The sequence below is a fragment of the Chiloscyllium punctatum genome, chromosome 37 (assembly GCF_047496795.1).
Source record: "Chiloscyllium punctatum isolate Juve2018m chromosome 37, sChiPun1.3, whole genome shotgun sequence".
Taxonomy (NCBI): Eukaryota; Metazoa; Chordata; class Chondrichthyes; order Orectolobiformes; family Hemiscylliidae; genus Chiloscyllium; species Chiloscyllium punctatum.
This window is the reverse complement of record NC_092775.1, coordinates 14,862,926-14,883,776: the sequence shown is the minus strand read 5'-3', so window position 1 is coordinate 14,883,776 and position 20,851 is coordinate 14,862,926. Positions and strand designations below refer to the sequence as shown.

Sequence of the window (20,851 nt, the reverse complement as noted above, 5' to 3'; positions counted from 1 at the left end):
TTCAAGAGGGCAGCTCACTACCCCTTCTCAAGGGCAATTAGGGATGGGCAATAAATGCTGGCCGAGCCAGTGAAACCCATATCCCCTGAGTAAATAAAACAGACTCTTTCTTTAACTTAACCCTTGGGATCTAGTCATCATTCTGGTAAATCTATGTTGCATCTCTACAATCACCAGAAAGTTTTCAAAATGTTTAGTAATGCTATCCTTGATTTTTCAGCTCTAACAATTTCCTGATGTAAGAATAACTGGTTTTTAATTTTACACTGTCCCTCTCCCAGCTTTGTTAAAGAATGGAGTTATGTGCAACTTTTCCATGATAAAAAATAGCTCTGGAGTTAAGAGAATTTTGGAAGATTATAGTGTGATGATTGAATGTTCTCACTTACCTCCCTTAAAGTCAATCAGTCAGTCGTAACTTTTCAACTTTCAGTTTTGCATGTTAAATTTTCCAAGCGATAAAATTAAAATCATAATTGAATGCCAGCAATGTTCAATCCTAGAGCAATGTGGGAACCAGCAGTTTATATGCACTGATCTGCCTCTCTTGTGACAGATACCTTGTCTATTAAGATTGGCTCACTGTCGATTCATTCAGCTTCATACCTTTCTTTAGTTTCCTTTTTTTCCAATCTGTGTTAAGTAAGTCTGGGAGCGATCAAAATGAACATATCAATGCAATAGATATATTTAAGGGGAAATCAGGCAAGTATATGACAGATGATAGATTTAGTTGTGCAAAGTTTGGAGGAGGCTCAAGTGAGCATAGACACTTGCATGGTCTGGTTGGGCCAAGTGGGCTATTTCTGTGCTACATATCCAATGGAAATGAGCTTCTTTGTGAGTTTTGGTTCAAGAGTGACAACAGTGTAATCAACCTTGCGTCATACCACAAGATGGCTGATAGATTACGATGAGGACAACCCTTGACCTATTTTAGTCCTCTGATACAAAAAAAGCTTACATTATTCAAATATTTCTCATAAATTTCTCAATTACTTTTGCCTTTATTTTTGTTTCAGGATGTTCCAACTATAAGTTGATCATTGATCCAATTATCTGTTGTTTCTCCAAGTTCCACTCCAGTAAACATCCACAATTGTTCTTAATACCCCGTCTGAAATGCTAGGGGAGAAATAAAATTGTAGATCACAGTAAAATTTCTGTCTACAAGGCATTATCCCTCTTATTACCTTTTCCACCACACACCTATCTCAACTTTGTTCCATTATAAATTTCTGTATCTCAATGGAAATTACCCGTGTAAATTCATCATCCCGCACTTACTCAATAAGGCTACTTGTTTTCTGCTGTCCACAATAGGCTCAAAGTGCATCTTCAAGAAACTTTTGGGAACTGGCATTTCTTTTCAGATAAATACATTTGACAATGTCCAAAACAAAATGACTTCAAACAAAGTTTTAAAGATATAGGTACTGTCATTAAGATTTACATTTATCTTTCTGAATTTATTGTGCCTGTTCTTTTCCATATGTGGAGCTGAGCCTCTCCCAGAAGCTGAGATTTGCAGTCAATGTTTGCCCAAAGTTGCAACACTTGAACAGCAATTACGTCATATGGTTGGATGTATGCAAACGCACCAATTGTACTGACCACGTATCTTATTTTAACTTACATAAATTTCTGATAACTTGTTTGCCAAAATATTTAAAGAAAAATTTGAGAGCAAATTTTAAAAGTCTTATTCATTTAAAATTTCAGGTAGATTGTTTCCTGAATGCAATAGGTTACCTGTGTTTGTATGTGACAGAGAGTGAAAATTACATTTCACCCATCTGAAATGTTAACTCTCTCTCTCTCTCTCATTACAGGTGCTACTTGATCTGCTGAGTATTTCTGGTTTTAGTTCTTTTATCAGATCCTGAATCCACAGTGTTCTGCTTTTCATGAAAAATACAGAGTTCTGTGTACACTTTTTTTCATTTTAAAACCCCCATAATATATTGAAACCAAAGTAGGTCATTCAGCCCATCAAATCTGCTGTCTTTTTTTAACCACCAAGTTCACAATCTGTCAGGGTAGAGTTCAGTTTGTACCACATTGCTGGCTTTAAATCTTCTTTGACATCTGAAGGAGTGGCATCTCAGAATATTTGTCCAGAAAGTATTATACTGGCTGAATCATTCCTCTTTTGAAAAAAACACAAGCTGGTATTAAAGGTGTGATACGTTGACAGGTGATTTCATAAAGTTATAGAGATGTACAGCACAGAAACAGACACTTAGGTCCAATTCATCCATGCTGACTAGATATCCTAAATTAATCTAGTTCCATTTGCCAGCAATTGGCCCATATCCCTCATAACCCTTATTATTCGCGTATCCATATTGATGCCTTTTAAAAGTTATAATTGCACCTGCCTCCACCACTTTCTCCAGCAGCTCATTCCATACACTCATCACCCTCTGTGTGGAAACATTACTCCTTACGTCCTTTTTAAATCCTTTCTTTTTCACCTTAAACATATGTCCTTCAGTTTTGGTCTCCCCTACCATGGGGGGAAAAAGCCTTGCTATTCATCCTATCCATGATTTTGTAAAACCTCTAAAGGTCATTCTGCTCTAATGCAACAGTTAGGTTCCTCTGCGATCTCACACTATGGAAAACCGCTATAGAGTCATAGAGTCATAGAGATGTACAGCATGGAAACAGACCCTTTGGTCCAACTTCTCCATGCCGACCCAATCTAGTCCCACCTTCCACTACCTGACCCATATCCCTCCAAACCCCTCCTATTCATAAACCCATCCAGATGCCTTTTAAATGTTACAATTGTATCAGCCTCCACCACTTCCTCTGGCAGCTCATTCCATACATGTACCACCCTCTGCATGAAACAGTTGTCCCTTAGATCTCTTTTATAGCTTTCCCCTCTCACCCTAAACCCATGCCCTCCAGTTCTGGACTCCCCCACCCCAGGGAAGAGACTTTGTCTATTTATCCAACCATCCCCCTTACGATTTTATAAACCTCTATAAATTGCACCTGCCTCTATAAACCTCTATAAGGTCATCCCTCAGTCTCCGACCCTCCAGGGAAAACAGCCCCAGCCTGTTCAACCTCTCCCTATAGCTCAAATCCTCCAACCCTGGCAACATCCTTGGAAATCTTTTCTGAACCCTTTCAAACTTCACAACATCCTTCCAATAGGAAGGAGACCAGAATTGCACACAATATTCCAAAAGTGGCCTAACCAATATCCTGTACAGCTGCAACATAACTTCTCAACTCCTGTACTCAATACTCTGATCAATAAAGGAAAGCATACCAAAAGCCTTCTTCATTAACATACCTACCTGCGACTCTACTTTCAAGGAGCTTTGTTCAGCAACACTCCCTAGGACCTTACCATTAAGTGTACAATTCCTGCTAAGATTTGCTTTCCCAAAATGCAGCACCTCACATTTATCTGAATTAAACTCCATCTGCCACTTCTCAGCCCATTGGCCCATCTGGTCCAGATCGCATTGTAATCTGAGGTGACCTTCTTCGCTGTCCTCTACACCCCAATGTTTGGTGTCATCTGCAAACCTACTAACTTATACCTCTAATGCTCGCATCCAAATCACTTATATAAATGACAAAAAGTAGAGGGCCCAGCACTGATCCTTGTGGCACTCCACTGGTCACAGGCTTCCAGTCTGAAAAACAACCCTCCACTACCACCCTCTGTCTTCTACCTTTGAGCCAGTTCTGTATCCAAATGGATATTTCTCCCTGTATTCCATGAGATCTAACCTTGCTAACCAGTTTTCCATGGGGAATCTTGTTGAACACCTTACTGAAGTCCATATAGATCACATCTACCGCTCTGCCCTCATCAATCTTTTTGTTACTTCTTCAAAAACTCAATCGAGTTTATGAGACATGATTTCCCATACACAAAGCCTTTCCCTAATCTGTCCTTGCCTTTCTAAACACATGTACATCCTGTCCCTTAGGATTACTTCCAACAGCTTGCACACCACCGACATCATGCTCATTGGTCTATAGTTCCCTGGCTTGTCCTTACCACTTTTTTTAAACAGTGGCACCACATTAGCCAACTTCCAGTCTTCCAGCACCTCACCTGTGACTATTGATGATACAAATATCTCAACAAGGGGCCCAGCAATCACTTCCCTAGCTTCCCACAGAGTTCTAAGGCCCTGATCAGTTCCCCAGGACCTGATCATGTCCTGGGATTTATTCACTTTTATGTGTTTCAAGACATCTAGCACTCATCCTGTAGAAGATTACTATAAAAAAATCACTATATCCGGTCAGCATAAAATTCGCGTTATCCAAACAGCCTTCACAATTCATCAATCGAATTATAGCCAATTTATGTTGACAAAATGCACGTTATACCTGTATAAAGTCACCCCTCAGACTCCGATACTTCAGGGAAAATAGCCCTAATCTATTCAACTTCTCCCTATACTCAAGCCTCCAACTCTGGCAACATCTCTGCAAATCTTTTCTGAACTCTTCCAAGTTTTGTCACATCTTTCCTGAAGGCAGGAGATGCGAATTGAAAGCACGATACCAAAGTGGCCATACCAATGTCCTATACAGCTGCAGCACCACCTCCCAACTCCTATACTCAATGCACTGACCAATAAAGGAGGAGAAAATAAGGATTGCAGATGCTGGAGATCAGAGTAGAGAGTTTGGTGCTGACAAAGCACAGCAAGTCAGGCAGCATCTGAGGAGCAACATTTCAGGCATAAGCCCTTCATCAGGAGTCAATTCAGCATTGATGAAGCTTCCTGAAACGTCAATTCTCCTGCTCCTCGGATGCTGTCTGACCTGCTGTACTTTTCCAGGACCACACACTTGGCACTGACCAATAAAGTCAAGTGCCTTCTTCACTATCCTGTCTATCTGTGACTCCACTTCCAAGGAACCAGGCACATACACTCTGAGATCTTTTTGTTTGGCAACACTTCTCAGGACTTTTCTAATATGTATACGAGTCCTACCCTGGTTTGCCTTACCAAAATGTAGCATGTCACATTATCTAAATTGAACTTCATCTGCCACTCCTCAGCCCATTGGCCCATCTCATCAAGGTCCAGTTGTATTTTGAGGTAACCTTCTTCGCTGTCCACTACATCTCCAATTTTGGTGTCATCTGCAAACTTACTAACCACACCTCCTGTGTTCACATCCAAATGATCCATTAATATAACACAGCACACCAGTGACTGCTGATAACAACAAGTTATTCCACATATCTTCTTCGTGACAATAAGAAATGTTACTTACTAATACTTATGAGGGACAACAGGGGCACAGTATTCTAAGTTAATTGTCTTTAAAAGGACAAATCTAGAAATAATAAGCCCTTTAAATGAGAAATGGATAGGGTGGATAGGAGAGATCATATGGAGGGGAGCAGCAAGAATAACTAACAGAAATAGATAGAATTATTATCTCATTTGTTTAATTAAACTGAAGCATGTTTGTCAATAGTTCCACACTGCATTCTATTGGAAATAACCAGTCAGAGACAACCTGCCAATAATCAGTACCCTTTTGTTGCATAATATAAATTGCTGCTTCCTCAGAAATTTGGCACTCTTGCATCTGTCCTGATGAATGCAAGACAAAAAGTTTGACATCATGGCTTTATTTCAGCAATTAAGATGAGAGAAATAAAATGAGTGAGAGAAATGAGTGTGAGAAAGATAGGAACAAGAAAAAGAAATAACAAAACAGAGATTGATAAGAGAGGGATGATGTTCTTTAACATTCCCATCTTCCATCTGCAATGCCATTTTCAAAAGACCTACCCATTTAATGTTATGAGGCAAATCACATCAGATCACTATCTTTCAAGGTGAAAGAAAAACTCTTTCCTTATAACGCATTCTTCTGTTACCAAGGATGAATCTTGTAGCTCTCATAAGATCTTCCTCCACAGCCGGCTCTAACAAGGAGTTCCGATGACATGCCAACCCTTGGAGAGAAGAAATTCCTCCTTATCTCAACCTTAAATTGTGCTACCCCACCCTCCCTCCTCAATATTCTGAGACTATGCCCTTTGGTCCTAGACTCTCCCATGAGGGAAAACGTCCCCTCTGCATTTATCCTGTCAGAATCGTATTTGTTTTTCAATGGGATCGATCATCTCTCATCATCTGCAGACCATCCAGGGCTATCATTTCTCCATAACATCCCCTACCAAAACTGGATAGACCATTGGACATGATGGGCGGATTGGCCCCATCCTATTGTGGTAAGGCTTGCAGGATTCTGGAACAGATGGCTTTTGAAGTCTAAAATCCTGAACTTTCCATTCGCTGCTCTGCATCAATTGAAAGAGGTTAAGTATTAAGGTTTTCAGCCGATAAGCCACGGCAGAATTCCTGGGGTAGAAATTCCCGACCTTTTTCATCTTACATTGGTGGCATTTTCCTTCTTCGTGTTTCACCTAGAGGGGGTGACCCAGTTTATTGTGCAGCCCGACTGGGTACAATAGTTCAGTGATTCCACTCTGCAGCAAGTGTTCCGCCAGGAAAATCTACAATGGACAAAGTCCCACAAAGCGTCCATTCTTCACCACACAGCCCTTATCTCACTCCGCACGATCTCCTTTGGTCAAGCAGTGGTTAAAACTCGGAGGAGCCAATGCCATTCACTCACAGATCAGGAGTAAACCCTTTGGACTGAGAGGTCAGGCGCTTTCGTTCAAGTCTCTGAAAGCTTCAAGTATTCACTGGCTGCGGTTCGAGCAGCAGGGAAGTGTGTCCGAAACCCAGCCACAGGAACATGGAAAAGATCGCCGTGGTCGCCAAGAAGGTTTGGTGTCTTCGCAAAAGTATCGTGGTCTGCTTGGCCCCTCTAGTCTTTTCGCCGATCCTCTTCACCACGCCTCCCAAGGTAAAGTAAAAACCTGGTAGACCCTGACTGCTGTGGGTAAATTGGACGGGTTTGTTACAATAGGAAGCATTAGCCACTTTGTGTGTGTGTGGGAAAGGAAACATAATTGGAAGGAGAGAGAGTCTTCACACACAACTTGAATTTCACCTTCTGTGCAGATCGAGGCCATTCAGCCCATCCAGTCTGGACCAACCCTCTGAAGGGCATCCCACCCTATCCCAGTATTTACCATGGTTAATCCACTTGACCTGCACATCTTTGAACCGTGGGAGGAAACCAGAGAACCCAAAGGAGACCCATGCAGACACGGGGAGAATGTGAAAACTCCACACAGACGGTCACCCGAGGGTGGAATTGAACCCAGCTCTCTGGCTATACTGTGAGGTAGCAGTGCTAACTCCCCTGCACTTGCCCCATATTGCTGCCATAAAACGATCCCGTTAAATTGTCCTTCATTCAGGGCTATTTCTACAAAAAATCCCCACCCATCTTTTTTCCAGAACATGCATATTCTTTAGGTGTCTGCCAGTGAAAATTAATGACTGCATATGCACACTGCATTTTTAAATGTATTCATTGCCGTTAGAAACAAGTAGCAGAATCTACTGCATCAGGAATCTACTTTCCAGTTAACTGTGGTTCTTATAAGAAAGGGTGGCATGGAGGCTCAGTGGTTAGCACAGCTTCAGGGACGTGGGTTCGACTCCGGCCTCAGGCAACTGTCTGTGTGGGTTTGCACCTTCACCCCGTGTCTGTGTGGGTTTGCTCTGGTTTCCTCCCACAATCCAAAGATAGGTAGGTTATGTGGATTGTCCTTGCTAAATTGCCCAAAGTGTCCAGGGATGTGTAGGTTAGGTGCATTAGTCAGGGGTAAATATAGGATAATAGGGTAGGGGAATGGGTCTTGATGGGTTGCTTTTTGGAGGGTTGGTGTGGATTTGTTGGGCCAAAGGGCTTGTTTCCACACTGTAGGGGTTCCATGAAAGTTAGATCTTTGTCGGCAATTATAATTAATTCCTTTGTTTTGGAAGAGGTATACATAGAAACATAGAAGCAGGAGTAAGCCATTCAACCCTTTGAGCCAGCTACACTATTCATCACAATCATGGCTGATCATCCAACTCAGTACCCTTGGTCCCACTTTCTCCACATACCCTCTGAACCCTTTAGCTTTGAGAATCCTGTCTAACTCATTCTTGAAAACATTCAATGTTTTAGCCTCAACCATTCTATGTGGCAGAGAATTCCACAGGCTCACCATTCTCTAAGTGCCATCTCTGTCCTAAGTGGCGTACCCTGTATCCTTAGACTGTGAGCCCTGGTTCTGAACTCCCTGGTCATTGGAATTATCCCCTCTGCGCTTACCCTGTTAGATCTGTTAGAATTTTATAGGTTTTTACAAGATCCCTCCTCATTCTTCCAAACTCCTGTGAATTTAGTCCTAACTAATCCAGTCTCCCTTTATACATCAGAATGACATTTGAGGAACTGGTCTGATAAATCTGTGTTACACTCCCTCCATAGACAGAACATCCTTCCCGAGATAAGATTAGATTCCCTACAGTGTAGGAACAGGCCTTTTGGCCCAACCAGTCCACACCAACCCTCCGAAGAGTAACCCATCCAGACCAATTTCCCTCTGACTAATGCACCTAACACTACGGGCAATTTAGCATGGCCAATTCACCTGACCTGCACATCCTTGGACTGTGGGAGGAAACCCACGCAGACACAGGGAGAATGTGCAAATTCCACACAGGCAGTTGCCCGAGGCTGGAATCGAGCTCGGGTACCTGGCACTGTGCTAACCACTGAGCCACCGTGCCACCCCAAAGATAAGGAGCGCAAAGCTATACAAAATATTTCAGGAGTGTTCTCACCAAGGCCCTGTACAGTCGCAGCAAAACATCCCTGCTCCTGTACTCAATTCTTCTTCTCCTGAAGGCCAATGCATCAGTGACCTTCACTGTCTGCTGCACAAAAAGGGACTATGAGATAGCCTTGGCAGGTAAGATTCAGGATAATCCAAAGAGAATCGATTAGAACATTAAGAGCAAGAGAGCAACTAGAGAGAGTAAGGCCTCTTAAAGGTCAAAGGGGACATCCTTGTGTAGAACCTCAGGAGATGGGAGAGATAATGAATTTTTTGCATCACTTTTTACTGTGGAAAAGGAAATGGACACTAGAGAACTCAGGGAAACAAATATTGATGTTTTGAAAGCAGTTCACATTATGGAGAAGGAAGTGCTGGCAGCCCTAGAACATATAAAGATGGATAATGTATCCCAGAACATTGTGGGAAGTGAGAGGGGAAATTGCAGGGTCCCTTGCAGAAATATTTGCATCACCTATAATGATGACCGCGGTGCCAGATGACTCAAAAGTGGTTAATGTTTTGCCTTTGTTTAAGAAGGGCTGTAAGGAGAAGCCTGGGAACTGTAGGCCTGTGAGTCTGATTTCGGTGGTGGGCGAGTTGTTGGAGGTAGTTCTGAAAGATAGGATTTATATGCATTTGGAGAGGCAAGGAATGATTGGGGATGGTCTGCATGGTTTGTGCGAGGAAAATCACGTCTCACAAACTTGATTGGGTTTTTTGAGAAAACAACCAAGAGGATTGATGAGGCCAGAGCAGTGGACATTGTTTACTTGGACTTTAACAAAGCTTTTGACAAGGTTCCGCATGGTAAACAAATGAGTCAAATTAGATCACATGGGTGAGCTTGCCAATTGGATACAAAATTGGCTGAATGGCAGGAGACAGAGGGTGGTGGTGGAGGATTGTTTTTCAGACTGGAGGCCTGTAACCAGTGGTGGTTCTACAGGAATAAGTACTGGGTTCATTTTTGTTCATCATTCAGATGAATGATTTCGATTAAAAAATAGAAAGCCTGGTTAATAAACTTGCAGATGACGCCAACATTGGTGGTATAGTGGACAGTGATGAAGGTTATCTGAGATTACAAAGAGATCTTGGTCAATTGGGTCAATGGGCTGGGGTGTGGCAGATAGAGTTTAATTTGGATAAATGCAAGAAGATATTGCATTTTGGTAAAACAAACAGGGGCAGGATTTATACTATTAAAATTAGGGCCTTGGGTAGTGTGGTAGCTCAGAGGGACCTAGGGGTTCAGGTACATAATTCTTTGACGTTTGCGACACATTTAGACAGGATACATAGAACATAGAACAGTACAGCACAGCACAGGCCCTTCAGCCCACAATGTTGTGCCAAGCACTTAGCTTAATCTAAGATCAATGTAACCTACACACTCCTCAATTTACTGCCAGCCATGTGCTTGTCCAGCAATTGCTTAAATGTCCTGAATGTCTCTGACTCTACTACCACCGCTGGCAGTGTATTCCATGCACCCACTTCTCTCTGCATAAAAAAACTTACCTCTGACATCTCCCCTATACCTTCCTTCAATCACCTTAAAATTATAACCCCTTGTGACAGCTATTTCCGACCTGGAGAAACGTCTCTGGGTATCCACTCTATCTATGCCTCTCATTATCTTGTACACCTCTATCAAATCACCTCTCTTCCTTCTTCTTTCCAGTGTGAAAAGCTCTAGCTCCCTCAACCTCTCTTCATAAGTCTAACCCACCAATTCAGGCAGCATCCTGGCAAATCTCCTCTGCACCCTCTCTAAAGCATCTACATCCTTCCTATAATGAGGTGACCAGAACTGGACACAGTATTCCAAGTGTGGTCTAACCAGGATTTTACAGAGCTGTAGCAAAACCTCCTAGTCTTTAACTCAATCCCCAAATAATGAAAGCGAAAACACCATATGCCTTCTTAACAACTCTATCAACTTGGGTGGCAACTTTGAGGGATCTATGTTCATGGACCCCAAGGTCCCACTGTTCCACCACACTGCCAAGACTCCTGCCTTTAACCCTGTATTCAGCATTTAAATTCAACCTTCCAAAATGAATCACTTCACATTTATTCAGGTTAAGCTCCATCTGCCACTTCTCAGCCCAGCTCTGCATCCTGTCAATGTCATGTTGTAGCCTGCAACAGCCCTCGACACCATCTACAACACCATCGACCTTTGTGTCATCGGCAAACTTACTAACCCACCCTTCTACTTCTTCATCCAAGTCATTTATAAAAATTACAAAGAGCAGAGACCCAAGACTAGATCCCTGTGTGACACCATTGGTCACGGTCCTCCAGTCGGAATAGTTTCCATCCACTACCACTCGTTGTCTTCTTTCAGCTTGCCAATTCTGTATCCAGAGCCAAAGGATAGTTGAGAAGGGGTTTAGCACTCTTGCCTTCATTGCTCAGATCTTTGAGTATAGGAGTTGGGACATTATGTTAAAGTTGTACAGGACATTAGTGAGGCCTCTTTTGGAGCACTGTATCCAGTTCTGGTTGCCCTGTTATAGGAAGGACATTATTAAGCTGATGGCAGTTCAGAAAACATTTACCAGGATGTTGCCAGGAATGGAGAGTTTGAGTTATATGGAAAGTCATACAGCTTGGAAACAGGCTCTTCCGTCTAACCAGTCCATGCCGACCATAATCCCAAACTAAACTAGTCCCACCTGCCTGCGCTGGACCCACATCCCTCCAAACATTTTGCATTCATGTACTCAAGCAAATATTTTTCAAATATTGTAACTATACCTGCATCCACCACTTCCTCTGGAAGTTCATTCCACACACGAACCAGTCTCTGTGTAAAATAGTTGCCCCTCGTGTCTTTTTAAAATCTTTCTCCTCTCACCTGAAAAATACTCTCCCAGTCTTGAAGTCCCACACCTCGGAAAAATACACCTGTCATTCACCCTATCTGTGTCCCTCATGATCTTACAAACCTCTATAAGGTCACCCCTTAACCTCTTATGCTCCAGTGAAAAAAGTCCCAGTCTTTCCAGTCTCTCCTTATAATTCGAACTCTCCATTCCAGATGACATCCTGATAAATCTTTTCCGAACACAGCCCAGTTTAATAATACCTTTCCTATAATGGAGAGACCTGAGGAAAAAAGCATGTCTTTTAATGATCATATTAATGTAGACTTGACAGCTGACCAAATGGGAAGCATTTAGCATTGTTTTCGGGGAAGAGATAGGGGTTCCTTCACAGGGTTTCTGCAGGGGAATGATGCCTTTTGACTTCAGTACAAAAGGTCACATTTAAGAAGAAGATGATGATATTTGCTACAAAATATTATCCCCCCCCCATTAATATTCCAAGGGCTAATACCCTCTATTAGGGTAATGGCACTAGATTGAAGAGTAATACTTGAAACAGAATTGGACAAATACTTTCAGGGAAATATGATAAGGTAGTGGGGAAACAGAAGTGGAGTGGGTTTATTTCAAGAGATCTACTCAACAGCCAAGCACAGAAATAATGGACTGAATGGCCTCTTTCTGTGGTATATTATTCTACAATTCTAAGAAACTCAAATTTTTTCCATATTAGAAAATGGTTGCATTTACAAATCTATCTTTCCTAGGAGGGAAGATGCCTGTATGTGATTCTACTCATGGCGATGTACTGGTGCACAGAAGCTTTGCCGATCGCTGTGACATCCCTGCTTCCCATGAGCCTCTTTCCCCTACTTGGTATTTTACCGTCTTCCAAAGTCTGTCCTCAGTACTTTCTCGACACCAACGCTCTCTTCTTGAGTGGCCTGATCATGGCATTGGCGATTGAGGAGTGGAACTTGCACCGCCGAATAGCATTGGCTGTCCTTTTATTTGTGGGATTGTCTCCATCCATGTAAGTAATGACAATACTAATAAATTTTCATTTACTAATGCACTTAAGGGAAAGGATGTGCTCTTCCTAACTCCAGTTGAGAATAAAATCTTTCCAGTCAGTACCATGTTACAACAATAGGCTTTTTATTACAGAAACACCATTTTCCCTTAGTGGTCCAATGATAATTCTTATCCATTACAACCCCAAAGTTATGCATTTCTGATAAGTCCTTGCAAAAATGCATATACTAAAAGTTAACAATTATCTAGTTGAAACAATCCACTTAATTAATGCAACAATCTCCCAATACGCTGAAATTTCCTAATAGGCTCTACTTATCAGCATCAGAAAGAATCAAGTGAAAGGTTGTCATAACCTTGGACAAACTATGCGAACAACAAATATTAGCTCAGACAAAGAAGTTAATTATATCTTTAGTTATAAACAAATGTTAAATGTATGAATCTGAAAACATGTTGAATAAAGAACCAAACAGTAAACCAATCTGACTTCATCATTTCACAAATTCAACTAGTCATTATTTTAACACTTAGGAAGTAATTTTCAGTATCGCCACTAGGCAGCACATAGTAACATAGACAAGAGGATAGAACTAGGCCATTCAGCCCATTAAGCCTGCCTCACCACTCAACTAGACGTTCTACCCCAGTGCCATTTTGTTGCTCTATCTTCATATCCCTTGAGATCTTTAATATCTAGAAAACTGCTGATTTCTATCTTGAACATAACTGAGCCACTGCAGTCCTCATGAGTAAAGAATTCCAAAGATTCGACACGCTGCTAGGGAAAAAAAGTCCTCCTTGTCAAGTTCTGAATGTCTTAACCCTTATTCTGAGACTGTGCTGCGTGGTAGTAGACTCCCTTAACCTAAGGAAACATTCTTCTTATGTCAATTATGTAGCTTCAAAAGAACTTTGTATGCCTCAGTTATTGTTATAAACTCTTGATAATACAGGCCCAGCCTTCTCATTCTCTCCTCACATTTCCTCACTCTTTGGAATCAGTCTGGTGAACCTTCATTAAGCTTCCACGACGACAACTGGATTTTTCCTTACGTAGGAAGACTGAAACTGCGCATAATACCCAGGGAGCAATCCCACTAATGTTAACGTTCTTAAACCTGCTCTTTATCTCATCCAAATACGCATATTTATTGGCATGTACACTGTTGTACATTAAAACAATGATATATTCACAAAGTCAAGAACAGCAAACATACTTCATATAATTTTTTAAAAATCATGTACATTCTTGTTAAATATTCATTACTGAATAGATAGTGAAGAAGGCATTTGGTATGCTTTCCTTTATAGGTCAGAGTATTGAGTACAGGAGTTAGGAGGTCAAGTTTCAGCTGTACAGGATATTGGTTAGGCTGCTTTTGGAATATTGCGTGCAGTTCTGGTCTCCTTCCAATCGGAAGGATGTTGTGAAACTTGAAAGGATTCAGAAAAGATTTACAAGGATGTTGCCAGGGTTGGAGGATTTGAGCTATAGGGAGAGGCTGAATAGGCTGGGGCTGTTTTCCCTGGAGCGTTGGAGGCTGAGGGGTGACCTTATAGAGGTTTATAAAATCATGAGGGGCATAGGATAAATAGACAAAGTCTTTTCTCTGGGTTGGGGAGTCCAGAAGTAGAGGCCATAGCTTTAGGGTGAGAGAGGAAAGATATAAAAGGGACCTGAGGGGCAACCTTTTCACGCAAAGGGTGGTACATTTATGGAATGAGCTGCCAGAGGAAGTGGTGGAGGCTGGTACAATTACAACATTTAAAAGGCATCTGGATGGGTATATGAGTGGGAAGGGTTTGGAGGAACATGAAATTTCCTAATGGGCTCTATTTATCAGCATCAGAAAGAATCAAGTGAAAGGTTGTCATAACCTTGGACAAACTATGCGAACAACAATTATTAGCTCAGACAAAGAAGTTAATTATACCTTTACTTATAAACAAATGTTAAATGTATGAATCTGAAAACATGTTGAACAAAGAACCAAACAGTAAACCAATCTGGCTTCATCATTTCACAAATTCAACTAGTGCTGGCAGGTGGGACGAGATTGGGTTGGGATATCTGGTCAGCATGGACGGGTTGGATTGAAGGGTCTGTTTCTGTGCTGTACATCTCTCTGACTCTATGACTCTATAACATTTTGCTTAAGTCTTAAAACATGTAAAATATTTATTGAGTCATCTGCCTGACCCTGAGGATGGCCAATTTTCATTTCCATTGTAGAATAGAATAGAATAGAATCCCTAAAGTGTGGAAACAAGCCCTTCGACCCAGCAAGTCCACACCAACCCTCCAAAGAGTATCCCATCTAAACACATTTCCCATTACTTTATCTTTACCCCTGACTAATGCACCTTACCTACACATCCCTGAATACTATGGGCAATTTAGAATGGTCAATTGACCTATCCTGCATATCTATGGATTGTGGGAAGAAACCGGAGCACCCATAGGAAATTCACACAGATACAGGGAGAATGTGCAAACTCCACACAGTCACCCGAGTCTGGAATCGATCCCGGGCCCCTGGCGCTATGAGGCAGCAAGTGCACCTGGTCACTGAAAATTAAAATTGGAGTTGTTCTGTAATCAGTGGAAAACAGCTAGCATGAAAATTTCAGCCTTTGTTTTACAGATTTTCAGTCAACCTTCATACAATTTTGCACGCTCTAATTTACAATACAGTTTAGAACTTTTTGTGGCCAATATTTTATGACTGAATTTAATCTGTCCATTTTAAATGAGCTAATGTTTACATTTACAATCTGATTCATGTATCTCAGCTCAATTGAAGTAACTTCTTAGAAGATGTGGCTATTATGCACGTCAGTGTCAATTATGCAAAAATACACAAAAAGTAGATTCCTAGAGTCTAAAGAATAGTATTGACAATTAAATCAAGGAAAAATATTCCTTTTCAAATTTTTTATCGTAAGACCTAAATTCTGACTCTTTAAGTAAAATATATAAATTACTTAAATCTGTCTGGAAACAATATTTGATGATGTGCACACTAGATATTAAAATTTGCTAAAGGTGGGTGAAATGGAAGGTGATGAGTCTTAATATTTTCATGAGTAATTAATAAAGTGTTCAATGGAGCCTTTCTGTAGAATCAAATGCCATCTCTCAGCACAGTTAACAAGAGCTGGAATATAATGGTTGTTTCCTTTTTTAGTAACCTTATAAAAATTTGTTTTTTGCATTGAAATGTTGATATTACTGGTTGCCATTTTCTATTGCATAACCATTCGAAACCTAAATAGGTCAATAACTTGTTCTGAGGAAGGGTCACTCGACCCCAAACGTTAACTCTGATTTATTTCCACAGATGCTGCCAGACCTGCTGAACTTTTCCAGCAATTTTTGTTTTTGGTTCTGATTTACAGCATCCGCAGTTCTTTCGGTTTTTATTTAGGATAACAACTTTCCCACATGGTAGAAAGGTTGACTCTACAGAGCTAATTCTCTGATTTAGCCCACTGGGTGAGGTGTAGTATTTGCAGAGAATGCAGGTTGAAAATCAATGGTTTCATTGACTTTCAATCCATCAAGATGAATGTTTGGAGAAATGAAAATGCAGGCCTGTGAATTCTTCATCAGTAATCTTTGTGAGTAGTGTTCCAGAAATACAGATGATTCTGCTATAAAACGCTTTAACATGAATTGACTGTAACACAATTGATGAATTGGGGACACTGTTGCTTAAGTGCGAACCTTAAAAATGTGTGTTGGCTGTAACGTGATTAATTGTTTCTAAAGCGCAATTTTTCTATAATGCGAGATTGCACAAGAATGCAGCCATCGTTTTAGAGAACTGTAAGTAATCTAAGGACTACCTTTATTCAAACATACATATATCCATGAACATATCCATGAACATATCCATGATGTTATATAATTGACTGCAAATATTGCCAGTGCCACCACTAGGTGGTGCAGTGACCACAAGCATACAGAAACACATCAGTGCAGTCAAACAGACTCTAGATTAGAGTGGTGCTGGAAATGCATAGCAGATCGGGCAGCAGCCGAGGAGCAGGCAAATCGACATTTCGGGCAGACGCCCTTCATCAGGAATGAGGCAGGGAGTCTCCGGGGTGGAGAGATAAATGGGAAAAGAGGGCTGGGGAGAAAGTAGCCAAGAGTACAATAGGTGGATGGAGGTGGGGATGAAGGTGAGAGGTCGGAGAGGAGGGTGGAGCAGATAGGTGGGAAGGGAGATTGGCAGGTAGGACAGGTCAAGAGTATGATGCTGAGCTGGCAGGTTGGAACTGTGGTAAGGTGGGGGGGAGGGGAAATGAGGAAACTGGTGAAGTCCACATTGATGCCCTGGGGGTTGAAGTGTTCCAATGCGGAAGATGAGGCGTTCTTCCTCCAGGTGTTGGATGGTGAGGAAGTGGTGGTGGAGGAGGCCCGGGACCTCCATGTCCTCAGCAGAGTGGGAGGGGGAGTTGAAATGTTCGGCTGTGGGGTGGTGGGGTTGATTGGTGCGGGTGTCTCGGAGATGTTCCCTAAAGCGCTCTGCGAGAAGGCATCCAGTCTCCCCAATGTAGAGGAGACTGCATTGGGAGCAACAATATAAATGACATTGGTGGATGTGCAGGTGAAATTTTAATGGATGTGGAAAGCTCCTTTGAGAGCTTGGATGGAGGTGAGGGAGCCCAAGTCTCTGAAATGAATGGACATTGGCAGAACTACCTTGTCAGAGTGCAGTTTATTAAATTTACAGCACTGCAGTGTGAAAGCATCTGTGCAAGCGGTGCCTCTGAAGTGAATTGGAGGAGAGTTGATCCAGAGCCATGCTCAGAAATAGCATTTGATGCCTAGCCTAATGCCTCACTGCTGATGAAGGGCTTTTGCCCAAAATGTTGACTGTCCTGCTCCTCGGATGCAGCCTGACCTGCTGTGCTTTTCCAGCATCTAATCTCCAGCATCTGCAGTCCTCACTTTCACCTACCGCCTCACCCGTTGCCCCATCCTGAGTGAAGTAAGGGGGTTGGGTTGGGGATGTGGGGGTTGGGGGGCCAGCGAGGTGTAGCAGGCAAGTCAATCCTGAAGAAGAGTCATGTCGAACCCAAAAACAATAACTCAATTTCTCTCTCCACAGATGCTGCCAGACCTGCTGTGTCTCTCCAGCACTTTGTGTTTGTATTTAAGCAGAAGGCTCCCTTATGCCACTGTGATGTCATTGCTGCCATCTGAGCATGTGCAGGCAGCTGGCAGCCATCTTTGCTGGCCACCTTGGTGTTGGCTACAAACTTTGTGTATAATCATAAGAGTTATGGCTAATAGACAACCAATGAACAATATGTCTCCCAAGTGTAAAACTGTTTGTTTTGGATTTGCCATGATATTTGAAATGTCTGATGCCAGACAATTTCTATGTCTGTTTTCAACCATAACTTGAGTGGTACCACTGGTAACATTTTGGTTCTTCTCTGGTTTTCTTCAAGCCTCCAACAGTCTGCAGCTCAATTTTGTCTGGCCACCTAACTTTTCTTTATCTTTCTTTGTTTTTAACCCTCAAGTTCTCCATCAGTTGATGCTATGGGATAAGACTGTCTGTCTTTGTTCCCAATGTCCACACTTGACTATTCTTCTTTCTCTAACTGAACTCAGCAATCCCTCCAATTCCTGAAATTCTATTCTTGATCTAATCCACTCATTTGTCCTTCTGTCTGTCCTGTTTCTATGATAGATTAACTATTTGCCATGTCAGTTTTATGTCTAGGTGACAAATTGAAAATCTACCCTCAAGATATTTTCTCCCTCAGCTGAGGTATTATGTAAAGAATATTTTCAGAATGTATCCATTTTCAGTACAGTCCTTTGTCTATCTTTATCCTAATTCAAAATTAATTCAGAAACTCCGAGATTTGTATCAGCAATTTAATCCTATTGTTCTGTTGTGTTTTCTAGGCTTATCATGGGGATGATGATCACCACATGCTTTCTGTCAATGTGGCTTAGTAACACTGCCACTACTGCCATGATGATGCCAATAGCCAATGCAGTGCTTCAAAGCTTGTTTGGCAGCATGGAAGTTACTCCGAGGTCTGGTAAGATTAAAGATGGCTTAGACCCTAAAGGTAACCCAATATACTGGATACTTACATTGTGGTACATTGGATTGTCCAACTAGAAAGCTTGAATTGAATTCCTTATCCAGGCTGGGTGTAGAAATCAGGTTTCCCTTACTCCCATCAAACATAACAACTAGTAGTGGGAGTAGGCCATTCAGCCCCTCCAGCCTGCTCCTTCGTTTAATGCAATCATGGCTGATCTCATCTGGGCCTCAGTTCAACTTTCCTGCATGCTCCCCATAACTCTTTAACACATTCCTAATTTTAAAAATTATTTATTTCCTCCTTAAATTTACTCAGTGTCCTGGCATCCACCATACTCTGGGGTACTGAATTCTACAGTTTCACCACTCTTACAGAGAGGTAATTGCTCCTCACCTCTGTTGTAAATTTGCCTCTTCTGCCTTAAACTACAAACTCTCATTCTAGATTATCCCACAAGGGGATACGTCTGCTCAACATGTCGTTTGTCAATCCCTTTTGGCATCATACAGATGCTAAATTCAAGTAGATATCCTCTCATCCTTCTAAACTCTAGAGAATATTGGCCTAAACTCTCCTCATAAGACATTATTTTAATATGAAACAAAACAAAAGGGTGGTTGAACTGATTACAGAGATTTCCATTTTGGTGTAAATTTGTGTTTCATCTGAAGAAATAGTTAGTTTAATGTAGTAACCATAAAAGTATTAAAAGACAAAGTCTCCACAGCTATCTAGGGAAGATAATTTCACTGACTAATGATCATAGAATCCCAGCAGTGTGGAAACAGACCATTTGTTCCATTGACTCCACACCAACCTTCCAAAGAGCATTCCTCCCAGACCCACCTCACCTTGTAATTCTGCATTTCCCATGGCTAACCCACCTAGGCTGCACATCTCTGGACAGTATGGACAATTTAGCGTGGCCAATCCTCCTAACCTGCACAGCTTCAGACTGTGGGAAGAAACCCACGCAGACACGGGGAGAATGTGCAAACTCCACACAGACAGTCGCCCGAGGTTGAATCGAATCCGGGTCCCTGGCACTGTGAGACGGCAGTGCTAACCACTGAGCCACTAAGAAAATCCTCAGGGGAAAAAAAAATCTCCTTATTTCCATTGTAAATGGCTTTAATCAGTGTGCCCCAGTTTTAGTCTCTCTCACAAGAGGAAACATCCTTTCAGTGTCCACCCTGTCAAGTCTTCTATATTTTCATAAGATTACCTCTCATTCTTCTAAATTCTAAAGGACCAAGGCCTAACACCTCCAACCTTCCATCATAAATCCAATGGTCTTATTCTGACATTCACTGGTTCACTATTCTCGCTTTACTTTAGCAGAAATCTATTTGTGTGCATAAACAGTTTCCATTAAATCTCTATTAAAACAACAGAAGCTTCAAAAGAAATTCCTGTCAGTGGGCTTTAGTCAGTTTTCTGTCTAAATCAGCAAATGGTTCAAAGGTAATGGAGCTTTAATACCAGCAGAAGATCTACAAAAACAGCGCTTCCGCTTAGGTGAATCCTGAGGGGGAAGGTGGCTCTTGTGGGAGATGGTTGCGATAAGGCACCAACACGTCACAAATGTTACCCCTGCAATTTGTCAGATGTTAGATGGATTGTCCAGGGTTAGATGTTGTCCAGGTTTTACTGTGGCATGGCATGGGCTGCTTCATTATTGGAGGAGTTGTAAATAGAACTGAACGCCATGGGCAGCAAATTCCCTACTCGTATGAACGTACAATTTGGGACCAAGGGTCAGTCTCTCGAGCCTGCTTCAGCATTGGATAAGAGAATGAACTGGTTATGACCCCAGCTCCACTTCCCTTTTTAGTCCCTCTACCCTTTGAATCCTTTGTCAATCAATAATCTGTCTAACTCAACCCTAGAAATATTCAATGGCCCAGCCTCTCCTGCTGTCAAGGGAAGAGAATTCCATTCTCTAACAACCTCTCGAGAAACAAATGTTTTCCTGATCTCCATTTCAAATAGTAAACCCCTTCGTTTTAAGCAGTGACCCCTAGTTGTAGCCTCTCCCATGGGGAAACAATCCCCCCAGAAACTGTCAAGTCTTAGATGTTTCTTCAAGATCACCTGTTATTCTTCTAAACTCCAGTAGACATAGGCCAAA

At 41.8% G+C, this 20,851-nt stretch overlaps 1 protein-coding gene across 4 annotated transcripts in view; it reads left to right on the top strand.

Moving 5' to 3' along the window:
• The first annotated feature begins 6,622 nt into the window (after positions 1-6,622).
• Positions 6,623-20,851, top strand: part of LOC140463217 (Na(+)/dicarboxylate cotransporter 3-like) — a 53,534-nt gene continuing 39,305 nt past the window's right edge. For 2 of the 4 annotated variants that reach the window (XM_072557006.1, XM_072557005.1), the window contains exons 1-3: positions 6,624-6,888; positions 12,369-12,634; positions 18,572-18,741. In XM_072557006.1, the coding sequence (XP_072413107.1) occupies positions 6,778-6,888; positions 12,369-12,634; positions 18,572-18,741 (547 nt within the window). In that variant the 5' untranslated portion in view covers positions 6,624-6,777. Of the gene's footprint in view, positions 6,889-12,368; positions 12,635-18,571; positions 18,742-20,851 lie in introns of all 4 variants that reach the window. The other 2 variants (XM_072557007.1, XM_072557008.1) reach the window with 2 other exon arrangements.